We start from the raw sequence: 13,970 nt of genomic DNA, 5'->3' as shown, positions 1-13,970 counted from the left end.
CATCAAAAATTCCTCCACAATCAAATTTCTCCCCATACTTGATCCATTAGATCCCTTGTCTTCTGGATTGGTTCCAAAATTACAAGGCGACGAAGTTGAGCATTAGTTGTCGTAAGCCCGAAAAATGGGGTCAGCTGTTCAACGACGGTTATAAAACTATCTCATGAAAATTTGCTAGCAGCAGAAAAATGAAATTCGAATCGACGCTTCCGTTAATCGATATATATGTCACGGTTAAAGTAATAAATCAGGTTATATCAATACTAACCGGTCAATATTAATAATAACCGGATCTTTTGGTCAAAGTGAGAAATATTCTTTTTTAATAACGGCAGGCATGAACTTTCGTTCTTCGCCTAAGAAGATGACGGAAGTGTTGCTCATTTATCGTTTCCCAGTGGGCACCTGTGAACCAAAGTCACGGAGGCGAGCAACATTACCCACGCCACACTGCCACAAATACCCGTTCATAGAGTGGGCCGCATTCATACATTCACACATCAGAAGACAACAGAGTGAGAGAGAAACATCCATGCCCAGAGCGGGATTCGAACCCGCAGCCATTGGCTTCGCAGTCAGGCACACTAACCACTCGGCCACCTGGCCGGCAAAGTGAGAAATATTGTATATTATTCTTAATCAGTTATTATTAATAATAACCAATGAAGTTTGGTCAATGTGATTATACGGTTTATATAGCATTGAAAAATGGGTGCGCCTTTTTGTATATGTGTTACGGTTGAATTGATAAATCCGGTTGTTATTAATACTAACCGGTCAAAATTCATAATAACCGCTTCTTTTGACCAAAGTGAAAAATAAAAAGGGGAGATATCCGTATTGTGATCTGTGGCAGAATAATTGCCAAGTTTTGGCCCCTACCGGGCAGCGGCGCACGAGAAACTAAAAAAAAAAAATCACAGGAAGGGAGCAACTCGTAGGGATATAACTCATAGCCACCCCCAAGCAAACATCTACATGTTTTTTTTAATGTCTCCAGTTTAATATCAGTTTGGCGCCTCTGCGATTGTCGTTGGCGTGGCAGATCACGATGCGGAAATATCCCCAGTAAAAACGCGAAAGAATAACATTGTCCAAATTTCATTGGCTGTTATTAATAATAACCGGTTAATGTGATAAAATCACCTAAATTATTCCCTTTGATCGACATTTTTGGTTATTATTAATATTGACCTGCTGATAATAATAATAACTTACTATTCACAATGAACGTAACATATCTATCTATCAATAGTGAAATGAAATAGAAAGATATGTTTATAAGAGAGAGAATGCGAGATTTAAAATGCATGTTTGAAAAATGATATAAACGTTCACTTGTAAAATATATTTTTTGTACACATAAAAAATTAGCTTACAAATTTTAGGTACATTTTATATTACAAATATTTAAAACTTAACATACTTTATAATAAGGATATTAACAACCATTTTGTTCGGGACATTCATTTCCAGCTGTATGAGTGAAAACAAAAGATTTATACAGAACTGTTTTACTCCGAAATAAACTGTAACTGTTGTCCAAAACTAAAGAATCTGAAAATATAAAAAAAAAAATTTACAACTCTATCTATAATGAATTTTTTTTAAATAGTTTTTTTTTTACCATGGAATTATTACATTGGCTAAACGTTTCATACATGAAAATGTTTAGTCCACTAAATTCTTCATGAAATATAAAAAGTTTACAAACTTTTGCTGAAAAATTACACTTCTCTGCATGAAAACCAGCTTGCGTAGTGTGATTTTTCGGCAATTGTTTGTTAGACCATAATACTAAACAGTTAACCTTTTTATTATTTCTTATAAGGAATTTGATAACAAAAGCTGTTGCTATTGGGTATAATATGAAAAAAGCACAACTACTTCCACTTACTAGGAATAACATTTACCTTTTAGTTTAATTAATAAACTGAGTTTTAAATATGCTTACTAAATTCATAAACTTCGGTAAAACAACAATATAAATTATTTCCAAAGGAACTAGACTAATACAATTCCAACCTGGCGAGTAGCGACTTATAAACAAGACACTTCGTTTGATGCTATTACTTGTTGCTAGAAATCAGGTTCGCAGAAAATGCTGTTTACTAGTTAAATTTAGTAGGAATAACACGATCTGTGACGTAGGCTATAGTATACCCAATTAAATAATAATTGGTATGCAAGATTTACAGATGAATAAATGTCACGCATTTTATTCCTTTGTCTTTCATAAAAAGATTATTGGTTTTTTACATTTTCATCTATTCTCATTGGATAGAAATATCAAAAAATATTTAAACGAATCATAGGCTGTCATCAGTTCACTAACATAAAAGTTGTAACTTATTTATCAGTAATATTTATTTATCTTCCCTTTTAAATATTTTTCTCTGCATTTACTACGTTATTATTTTTGATTATGATTCAAAACTTAAAGCGTCAGTCTAAAAGTATTGTTTCTCTATAATAAAGTAAATCGTATGGTATTACCGTAATCATATTAATATAATAATAAAAAAAGATTTTTTAAAATTTAAATTATATATTTTTTATATGTTCAAACCATGCTTTCTTTTTCTTTTTTTCTATTTACCAGATAAGTCCGATCAAATATATTAATAATGCTCAATATACTTTAAAATAATTATATACCAATTACAAATTAATCACTGAATAAATAAAATCTTAATTATTTTTGCTCAATGTTAGTACAGTCACAAATTTAAGACAAAGACATAATTTGTTACCAGATGAAGAATAAATTAATTTAGACCAGAAAACATGGAGAGAAAAAATCAATTATCTAAAATTTCCCCAGGAACAACAAATCTTTCTTCATTAATTATACATACAAACTACTTTTTTAATAAGTTTCGTAAGTACTTTTATTTACATGGGTATAATTAAAATATGTTTTTATAAAACAAAAAATTATTTTACTTACGATATGGAAAGTTTTACTAAACTTTTATCCATATTTAATCCTTTTTGTTTATTTAATTAATTAAAATACATGCCCATTTCATTATTTCTCTAGATAAAACCTTCAATCAATAAAATCACACCCTAGTGAGTGTATTCATAAATTACATAAAAAAATATTTTCATAAATGAATGAATTCATAAATGAAATGAATTCATAAATGAATAGTTTCTAAAAAGCAAAAATATCATGAGAATTAGAAGTAATGATTTTTTTTAAATAATCAAGTGATTTAAATCATGCCAACCCTTATTTTAATTTTATAACTTTTAGTTTTGAGGTTATCACTGAATAATCAGAGAATGTCACTGAACATTGGCAGAATATATCGAGTAATATGAATGCTGATCGGCACAAGAAACAAAAATTTTTACAAAGCATAGAAATCAATGAGAGAGTGCAATAAGGAATGGTAGTTAATAGACGATTCATTCAATCAAATCTGTCAAATTTTACAATTGAAATATTTTTTGTGCAAATCAAAAAGGATGGTTTGAAGCTATTGTAGCAAGAACCTCAGCCCTGAAATTCAGTAAATTAAGTTTACAATAACAAAAAAAATTATAGAACTTACAGTTTCCAGTGTGTGTGGTCAAATAGCAACCTTTCTCCACTCCGTACTCATTGTTGATTTTCCGAGATTCGAGTATCGTGTCCTTGTAGAGCAGCGAGAAATGAATATCGCAGTTCTTGCAATCCACTTCCCAGGCGATGGTGGATCCTTGCAACTCCACCTTCAGGGAAACGGCATGTTTAGATCGACGACCCACCACCACTGTCTTCACATCCTCGTCTTCTGCGTTCAATCGATTCTGATTCTTTAGGTAATACTCCTTAGGAATGGGACCTGGTTGGTAAATCTGCAGAAGTGAAAAAAATTTTAATAAATTTTCCATCTACCACTGATGGTTAAATAAAGATCATTGGAGCAATCACGTTTTATTATTATATGATTTATATTTTTTCCTGAAACTTAAATTACGCACACACATCACATTACGGTATAAAAACGTTTAAGTTTAATCTCGAAAACCATTTTCCGCAATTTACCAATGTAATCTGCGTTTCCGTCTAGATCTTCGAATACATATAACTAACTAAGGGAACTACTTGTTACGATATGCCATACCAGAAAATAACTTACAGAGTGAGCAACATAGTCAGATATAGCCGAGCATATTTATATTTATAACCATCGTGGCCCAATTTTCGGGTTTACGACTACTAATGTTCAACTCCTTGTAATTCTGAACCCAATCTAGAAGACAAGAAAACTTCTGGATCAAGCATTGGGAGAAATTTGCCTTCGTGGAGGACTTTTTTGATGGAACTAACCCGCACTTGCGTTACATGAAGAGGAAAAGCACGAAAAATTCTCATGGGTTGCTTGATGGCAAGGATACTTAACCCATGATCCGTCTACCACTGAGAATAGTTTACACCAGCACCGTGGTCGATGCAAGCCGGATGCGGAATTCGTATCGACCAGCCATCATTGGGATTCGAACCCGGTTCACCTTATTATAAGGCTCTATCCACATAGCCATCACGGCAAGTATGCGCATATGAGTTGTCTGACAACTCTACGTGTATGGTTGCGTATGCTGCCTCCCGCCAAGCTCCATTTTATTCATTTTTTTCTATCTCAAAATATGCTGGCAGATTTAATCAACATGGATTATATAAATGTTTTCTCAAAGAAATATATTAGTTAATAGTGCAGTACTACTTCTTATAAATAGTACAAAAATGAAAAAAAAAACTATAAATCGAAAATTTTTAATCTCTTTTCCTACCCCAGTAGTGGTTTTGAGGTGATGATGGTTTACAAAACCTCTGCTCCACTAAATACTGCTTTTTACTTTATACACAGGGACCACACTACTGGTTTACATTATGTTGTCTATCGAAGCTAGCTTTCTTTAAAACCATAATATCCACTAGCTTTGACTTGATTCTTCAGATATCGAAAAATAAATAAATGGCATTATGCTTATTTATGCGCACAGAGACGTTGCTGTTGTTTCCTATCAAAGATCTTATTTCCACTTTAACAAGCGCCATGGCAGATTATCCAAGAAGTTTGCTGATTACCTACTTAATTCGAGAAATGAAACGATGTTTTGACACTTTAACGAATCAGAGAATCTATGGAATAACTGATTTCTACATTTTAGCGCTAACAAATACCCTCATGTCCGAAAACACTTTTGCAGACAATTCAAGAAATACAACACTGAATTAAGTGACATTTTAAGTCCATCGAAGTATACCAAAAACAACAAAAGGATAATGACATAAACTCGTAATAAGAAGTTCCATAGCAAAATAGTCCAAAATGGCACCTGAGAGGGTTTAATATGGGGGGGGGGTATGGCAACTATACAAGTCTCACAAAGAAGTCTCATTCTGTTTAAGAAGTTGGAGAATGTTTTGTGACAATAAATTACACTGAAAAGAAAGTAATAGAGATTAAATTACAGCAAGTGAACTACGTGTAATTAAACCCTTGCAGAGCTGCATGCTCAATAACAGAAACACTGCAGCACGGTAGCTGGCGCTGCAGATTATTACAGCATCTGCAGAATATATTTTAGCTTACTTTTTCCTTTTAACTTTAAAAAGCAAGCTGATGAGGAAAAATAGCTGAGATTCCTTTTTAAAACATGTCTAAACTAGTTTCTGAAATTGTAATTGAATTGAGAGTACACCATAAAGGAAAAAAAAGTGAAGAATTTCTTTTCGTCCTTAACTTGAATGCACGCTTAACTGTATAGGGATTTATTCAATATTTATTAGTATCATTGCGTGTATAAAATTCAACATAAATGTAAACAAAGTTTTAATGCAAAAAAGACCTAATGTTTGCAAATTTTGCTCCATGTATGTTAGATGAATTTAGATATTAAATGCAATTTGTCAGATACAAGTTGAATTTTTAAACTCTCTGTTAGTTTGAGTTAAGATAACAGGCAAATTTGGATTTAAGAAGATAGTGCAGCAGATTTGTTGTAACATGTAAATTACGTTCTCTATCAGTGAAAACAAAACATGAGACAGTAATTTTCTTCTTCAAACACCCTTGATTAATCATATCTAAAAATTGCATCACAGGAACATTCAATGCAACTGGGATTCAGTCCTCTTCTATCCAATGGGCTTATAGACGAAGCAAATACGGTTAATTCAATAATAAAGTACAAAATAATAAGTATTTATAAATATTTTACTATGTTTTTATTAACTAGCGTTCGAATCAGTGGAAGTGAAATTTTGTAATCGTCGCCTTTTGTGGCTAACTAGAGCAAGCAAATCATTTTTGGTGATACTTGTCTGAAAACAATGAATATATTTCAATCATTTCTCTGCCGCAATGTGCAGAATTTATCGTCAGTTAATTTCTATACAGAATGTATCTTTAATCAAAACTCCGATCTCTTTACCTCCAACTAGAATGCTCAAATTTTAACTGAAGTTCTGTGCTAGAGCACAATAAAAATGTTAATCTGAAATTGTGAGCCAGTGTTAAAATAACGTGAACTTTCTGGGGACGATTACAGCTTTCCCGTGTAACAAAATAAGACACTAAGTTAGAAGGACGAGTTTTAGGGTACATGGGGATGCATTTTCGGCGAAAAAAGTGGCGATTATAAAACACATTTTTAACTGCCATTTTTTTAAAATATATTTTGTAGATCGTAAATTTTGCCCTATGCCTATTATCGGACAAAACTGACGCTTCTGAAATGTTCTACTATTTAAAGAGTTGTATTGAAATAATTTATGTGAATAAGGAAGGGAAAACCAGTGATTTTGCCCTATGCCTATCATCGGACAAAATGAAATATTCTACTATTTAAAGAGTTGTATCGAAATAATTTATGTGAATAAGGAAGGGAATACCAGTGATTTTGCCCTATGCCTATTATCGGACAAAATGAAATGTTCTACTATTTAAAGAGTTGTATTGAATAAGGAAGGGAATACCAGTGATAGGCATCGGGGATCACCATCTGGATCAGTTCTTTTTCCTCCATAAATTGCTGGAAGGACATCTGCGTCAACATACTCCAACAACTCCTTCTCCCAGCCACCTACAAATAAATGGTCATTATTTGAAACGTTCGCTACTTATGATACAAAGTTAAATCTCTTAATAACAATTATTAAGAGACTCTACCAAAAAGTGCAACATTCCGTCATTCTCTACTCAAAAACTACTACTTTAACAAATTAAAATTATTCTGACACCATTTTACAAAAAACAAGAAACACAATACTTTTATTTTCCACAAAAAATTTGTTCTATAATATCATCTTAGCAACCGATGTCGATTTAAAGTGCTCAACTTTTAACGATAGATTGTGTGGAGGACGCCATATCGCTTGGAGACATTTTCATAGCTCGTTCACCTCCACTGGTATTTTATTTTATTTTACAATCTTCGTACCGTTTTACATAATTCGTTTATTATATATTACTAGGAGGCTTCGCCCCCTGCTCGCTGGCGCTCACCAACCCCCGGAACTGCTTTCACAGTTCATTTCGGATTGCTTCGCAATCCAATGCTCGCTTTTGCTCGCTCATTGGATACGTTCTTAACGTCTGGTTCTTGTATACTTTTTTGAATACTGACGTTCCGAAAACTTTTCACTGTAGAAAATTCTAAACCTGTACATTTCAATATTAGTTTGAAATTGCAAACAGTTCACATATTTTTCTTAATCNTTAATACCATTTCATCAAATTTGATCTCGCGATAATTTAAATGTAACATACATTTTAGTTTTGATTTGTTTTGTCATATTGTTTGGCGCAGCATGTCCTCTTTTGTGCCATTAAATCCTATATTCAATTAATGAATCAACCATTGGTATTTTTGAAATAAAAAGTTTAGGAAAAAAGTAAATTTCGTTAAACCTATAGTGAGCCATGAAATTTCGAATGCCGGAAAAATATTTTTTAAAATATCAAATTACAAACAAGTTACAACAGAGTTACTTCTGCACAGCTAAATAATCCTTGCCATAATTTGTTTGCATTTTGATATTTTGAAGAAGAAAAATCCAGCTTTTGAAATTTCAAGTTTGCACGAACTCACTTTTTCTAAATTTTAAATGATACTTAGTGAAAGAGAATTTGCCAAGAAGTGTTTCTCCCTCGGTATGGCGACCCCTTAAAAGTCACAACTCGTTGTGTACTCTCTTGATGCACAATATCTAGGACACGGTCTTTAGTCTTAAAGATACTAGCCAGACTAGCATGACTGCTCACCACTATTTTACATTTATGGAAATATTAATATTTTCAAAGTGCTAGCAGATGCAGTATTTGGTAACCAATAGCATCGAAATTTAAAAAATCGAAACAGATGTAGTATTTGGTAACCAAAGCTATCGAAATTTAAAAGCTTTAAATCGAAGCAGTACTTAGTAACCAAAACTAAGCGTTATGTGAAATGCGTTATGTTTCATTTGATCATTTCTCATAGAGTTCATTTGTAGTAACAAGCACCGAATTTATAAATTCGACTGTTTATAAGCACAGAAGTTCAAGGTTATAGCCAAATATTAGTAAGAAGTAAAATTTTAGAAGTCTCAACCACTTCCCCCCCCCAAAATGGTCTTAAAAATCAAATCAATTTAAGGAAAATATTAGATGAATTTATTTTTATAAATTAATCTGAGTACCAAAAACATTCTAAAGTAACTAGAATAACTAGAAAAAAAAGGCTCTATAAAGGATTGAAAGATGAAACCTACTCGCTCAACCATAAATATTTTTGATCGCCAAGTGTGAACTGGAGAGGAGAAATTTCCCGCGTAGTTACTAAAAGTGGTTACTGAGTAATAATACAAGTCTGGTCCCCACATTTGGACACCTTGACGAAATGAATAAAAAATGAACCATTCGAATAAAAAACGTTTAATCGACGTATTAAAATATACCAAGACCCTGGTAAAAAGCAAGCTCTTAGTTTTCAATTCAATTTCTGAAGACAAATGCAAAGTCTGAGGATTGTCGGACACTAAAAATATTATTTCGTCCCCAGAAATAACCATCGTTATTATCTGAGAAGAGTTAAAATGTATTCTGTTACAAAACGGAAATGACTGGTATTCCACGCAACTTGATTTTTGATTTGTTACAGAATTGTATCTCATAATTAAAACAACATGTTGCTGTGAATTTACAGGGGTCTGTTTGGAAGAAATTTAGGTCCGTTAACGGACCCTTCACAAAATATTGTTTCATAAAAACGGACCCTTCACAAATTTGTTTATCTTCATTATTGTTTTGTTAAGGGGGGGGAGAGAAAGACAGATGTAAACGAACTAAATTTTGTCTTCGGCAGACGTTTCTTCCTTTATTCGTCCGAAATGAATATTCTGCATTCAGCAGTATAGGCTAAATACCAAATATTTGTATGTTGCATCGCTAATTTAGTGGCTGCAATTGCTGTTTATTTTTAAAATTTAGTTTCTTTAATTATAATTTTACAGTGTTGAGCATAATCTTGTATGTCTTTACAACTTAAAAACTCCTTGAAAAAGTTTTTTTGCAATAACGGACCCTATTTGCACAAATTCACAAAAGCGGACCCTGGTTGAAAGAATGTGACTTAATGTTTATTTTATATTCACAAATTACGTGTAATTTTTTTCACAATTTTACAAAAACGGACCTTTCACAAAATGTCTGGACAGACCACTGATTTATATTTGCAAATTAACAGACGATGCTTGTGTTATAATTGAAATTAAATTGTTCTGCTTCTTTTTGTCTGACATCCACATTTGAATAGCAGAAATTGTACTCGTTTTATGAATGGATTAATTTTTTAAAGACAAACACACAAAATACACACAATGAGCATTATTGTGAATATAAGAAAGACAAAATGGAAAATTAAACAAATTTAACGCATTTAAGAAAACTTATTATTAAACAATTAGACTAATTACTTAACACTTTTCTTAACGTATATTTTTTTTAAAAAAAGATTTTTTTTTTCTTCTTAAATACGTTTTTATACGTTCTTTCAAAAATGCATTCTTTTTCCTTAAAGATATTCAAATCCAAAACACCGGATCTAAAACCAAGGACAATAAAAAATCGAAACGTTTCCTGGTTGCAATGTTTTCGTCGTCGTAATTTTTTAAAGTCTGATTTCAATTCCCAGATTTTTGATTCAAAACTGACACCTAATTTAAAATGCTTGCATTTAAAAAAAAAATTCATTTTAGAAATGTTTTTATTTGTTCTACTTTAACAAATCTTGTTCTAATTAACACTTGTCCGTTATTAGTGCTTAGACGGCTGTCACTCTCGCCATTTATCTGGAGCAGTGGTGGCGACTATGGTTTCGAGGTTTAACTAGATCATGTATGGGTGTTGAGTCAATATTTAAGATGATGATACTATACCACGGGAGAAACTTTTCGTTGCAAATTATCTTTCACCTCCATAATTAACTTAAAATTTAAAGTAAAGAAAAAGTGAGTCCAGACTAACCTAGAGTAAGCCACGAAGGTTCAAATACGAAAAAGAACATTTTAAAACATGAAAATGAAAATAAATTATGAAAAGATTACTTTCGATCTTTGTATTACGTAATGAAGAAAGAAGTTTTCTTCCAATAATTTGTTTGTATTTTAATATTTCGACTTTTTTTTCAGCAAGTGATACTTCGTGGTTTATTCTAGGCTTGTCTGAACACACTTTTTCTTTCTTTTAAATTTTGTGAAGAAAAATTAGCCACGGAAAGTTTCTCCCGTGGTATGGCTTCTTCGTAAGACAGCTTTCGTTTCGCGTCGGCGAGAGAAAGGGAATCGAGGGGGAAAGGAAAATCCCCTCTTTCAAATGCGCTTTTACTTGTTTCCATAGCAGCAAACGGCCTTCGACTTTGCGGAGAGGGGAGTTATTTCTACAGATAAACTATATATAAGTAAATAACAAATACGCACATACTTCTTCCGTATATCCTTAGCTTTTGCACCGTATCCTCGGAGAGTAAGGATTTCACTAGATTGAACACCCATGAAAAGAAAGAAGGCGCTATAGGAGAAAAAAATCTCAGTTATTTCAGTTGCTTTGAAACACCGGTTTGTTCTTAGAAAATAATTCTATTTTTAAAACATATTAACAATATTTTTATGTATTTGTTTAATTAAAAAAAGTTATGTAAAAAAATTATTGGAAAAATAACTATTTTTATCACTAATTGTACGACCCGTATAATTTGTATAAATTAATTCTTGTCAGTAAAAATAATCTTTCAAATATTTTCTTAAAAAATAGTTTTGCTTTGCCTATAGATGTTTTTTAAATTTTGCATTCAATTTTAAAATATATTTTAACTATTTTTAAATGAAAATAAATTGTTCCCTAGAGCTTTATAACAAAATTTAGCATGAAAGAGTTAACGTTCGACAAAATACGAACGAGGCGAAGAAATTGTTTTTTAATATTTTACTTCTCAGGGCAAATTAATTATTTAAAAACGTTGATCCTACAGTTTAGAATAAACGATCAATCTCCATTTTTTGACGAAAGAAAAAAGAATCCAATTCATCAATTAATTCCGGAAAAATTAAACTTTAAAAAAATAGTTGTGAAGGAAAACGAATTTAAAATATTTCATGATAAGGCCAGCCGCAAAATGTGTTTGACCAAGCATTAAAAGTGTCAAATATGAGATTTTCAAGTTGAAAAATTTGAGAACATATTTTGCAAACTTCCTACTTTCAGACGACGGGACAAAAATAAGTAGATTTTCTTTAAAACCTAAACACTAAAGAAAAACAAATTAATTTGCTTCCTGATATTAAAAATTTGGAATTATTTATTCACATCTAACAATTAGAAAATAAAATAATTTTCTACCATGCCAAAAAGCCAAATTCTTTTAAGCTGTTGACGAAATACTTTTTCTACAACTTCGAATTTTTAATTTTTATTTTAAAAAAAAGCATTAAATAAAATATTGAAATAAGATTATTCAAAATTACTCATAGCAACACACAAGAATTTAAATATTTTTACTAATAAATAATTTCTGATAAGATGATATTCAAAATTTAGAAAACGAAATAGCTTACTATGAATCACAAAAGCCACTTTTAGGTTTTCAGGATAATTAGCCTCGTACAATTTCAGGAAAGACACGAAAAGCTCATAAACTGGAAAAAAAAAGCGAAAGTAGGTATTAAAAGCATAAAAAACAACTCAAATCAAATAATAATGTCACAAAATAACAGCATTGAAGAGAGAGGTACATCATGGTTGAATTCGTAAAATCAAGAAAAAAACATAGCATGTACCAGATTTCGGGCTGCGATGAATTTAAAAACCGATTTTATTGCCTGATATTTTTGGTTATTTAATTATTTTGGAACCACAATTGAAAAATAATTTTCATGCAATCTTAAAACTTTTTTTTGCAAGTGCATTATAAAAAAAAATCACCAATTACTAGTGTCACATTTACACTTAATGTAATGTGACAATTTAATTTCTAATTTTACCTAAGCCTTTAATTTTTTCTTTAAACGTTATTCCTTTTTTCAATTCAGCAATTTCATTTTTAACTTTCTTGTTGACCTTTCTCATGGTCATGGCGGTCATCGCACCTCCTGTGGGGAAAGTCAACCAACCCCTCTATTCACGCCTTTCTTTTTCTTCTTTTAATTTCAGGGGGGCTAACTAACCAATCTCTTTCCTTTAAATTTCAAACTCTCCACCTCTTTAAATTTAATTTGATGTAATTTTTCTGGTCTACCCCAGTTAAGGAATTTTTTTAAGTCTTTTTTTTTTAATACATTCTCTCTCTCGAGTCTTCGGGCTGGTTACCCTTTTTTTCCGAGATGCAGACTTCGGTCCGTATCAAGGGAATTTATGTTTTACATCTTTTTCTCAGCCAGCCTATAATTTAAATTAAATGTGTGAAATTAATTTCTGTAATTTTAATAACTTCATTTTTACCCTTAGTTTTTTTTTTATATTAAAGACCCTCTCGAATTTAAGCTTTCTAGCTATGAATATCTTTTCTATAGTTAAATTTCTCGTTTTATTTATTTTAATCTTATGCATGACACCTCCTATTTCTTTATTCTCTTGTCATCCATTTCTATTAAATGGCATTCCTAACGTTAATTGTGTTATCCAATTTTCCACAAAATATATTGTGAGTTGTTTTGAAATAAATGTTCACTGTCGTTAAAATTTATGTGTTCATCTCTTCATTTGCTGTTCTCGTCAAATTCTACTGCATGTGGTGGGTGAGTTTGTAATTCTGCTTTAGGCATGCTTTCTTTTTTTATATTGGAAATATCAGCTTATTCCATTTATCTTAAATGTTAAATTGTATCTGGATATAGCATGACTTTATCGTTTTTATCTTTAATCCTTAATTTATTTTAGTGTCACCCTTATTCTAAATTTGGTGATACAAATTTCTTCCAATTTGTTCAAACCTCACACTTTGTGACCCTTTGAACCTATTGGGTTATTGTTATCCCACATTGGCATTGTACTACCACTTTCCTTAACGATCACATCCCCCTTAATTTAATTACCTTATATATGTTTCGGCCTTTAATTTATTTATCATGACATTTCAATCATTTACCTATTTATAATCATGACTATATCCAGAGATACACCCAATTATGCAACCTATCAATTTTAATACATAAATAACGATACTTTATACGCACCAATTCAATTTTTTAATTAAACTCTTACAACTAGGTTCTATTCATTTGGCCGACAATGAAAACTGAACCATTTGAAAGATTCAGTTACAACTTAGAGGTGTGAATGGTTATAAATATTAAGAGCTTTCTTATTGCTGTTTACTTTCCGACGTAAAGGTTGAAATGCGGCGTTTCTAAAAACATATCTATCGTGAAGGCCACGCTATTCTCCGCACCTCAACCGTTGTGACTCATGTGTGTGTAAAATAGAAGTTCCAAATTT

General features: G+C 31.6%; 1 protein-coding gene across 2 annotated transcripts in view; it reads right to left on the bottom strand.

The window, feature by feature from the left end:
* Window positions 1–13,970, bottom strand: part of LOC107437338 (SEC14-like protein 2) — a 48,927-nt gene that overhangs the window by 8,092 nt on the left and 26,865 nt on the right. The window contains exons 9-13 of one of the 2 annotated variants that reach the window (XM_043045469.2): window positions 12,092–12,172; window positions 10,962–11,048; window positions 6,977–7,083; window positions 3,564–3,849; window positions 1,427–1,557 (exon numbers count right to left, since the gene is read on the bottom strand). In XM_043045469.2, the coding sequence (XP_042901403.1) occupies window positions 1,442–1,557; window positions 3,564–3,849; window positions 6,977–7,083; window positions 10,962–11,048; window positions 12,092–12,172 (677 nt within the window). In that variant the 3' untranslated portion in view covers window positions 1,427–1,441. Of the gene's footprint in view, window positions 1–1,333; window positions 1,558–3,563; window positions 3,850–6,976; window positions 7,084–10,961; window positions 11,049–12,091; window positions 12,173–13,970 lie in introns of those variants that run through there. The other variant, XM_043045468.2, reaches the window with a different exon arrangement.

The sequence above is a fragment of the Parasteatoda tepidariorum genome, chromosome 1, assembly GCF_043381705.1.
Source record: "Parasteatoda tepidariorum isolate YZ-2023 chromosome 1, CAS_Ptep_4.0, whole genome shotgun sequence".
In the NCBI taxonomy this organism is placed as follows: Eukaryota; Metazoa; Arthropoda; class Arachnida; order Araneae; family Theridiidae; genus Parasteatoda; species Parasteatoda tepidariorum.
This window is presented reverse-complemented; position numbering and strand designations above follow the sequence as displayed.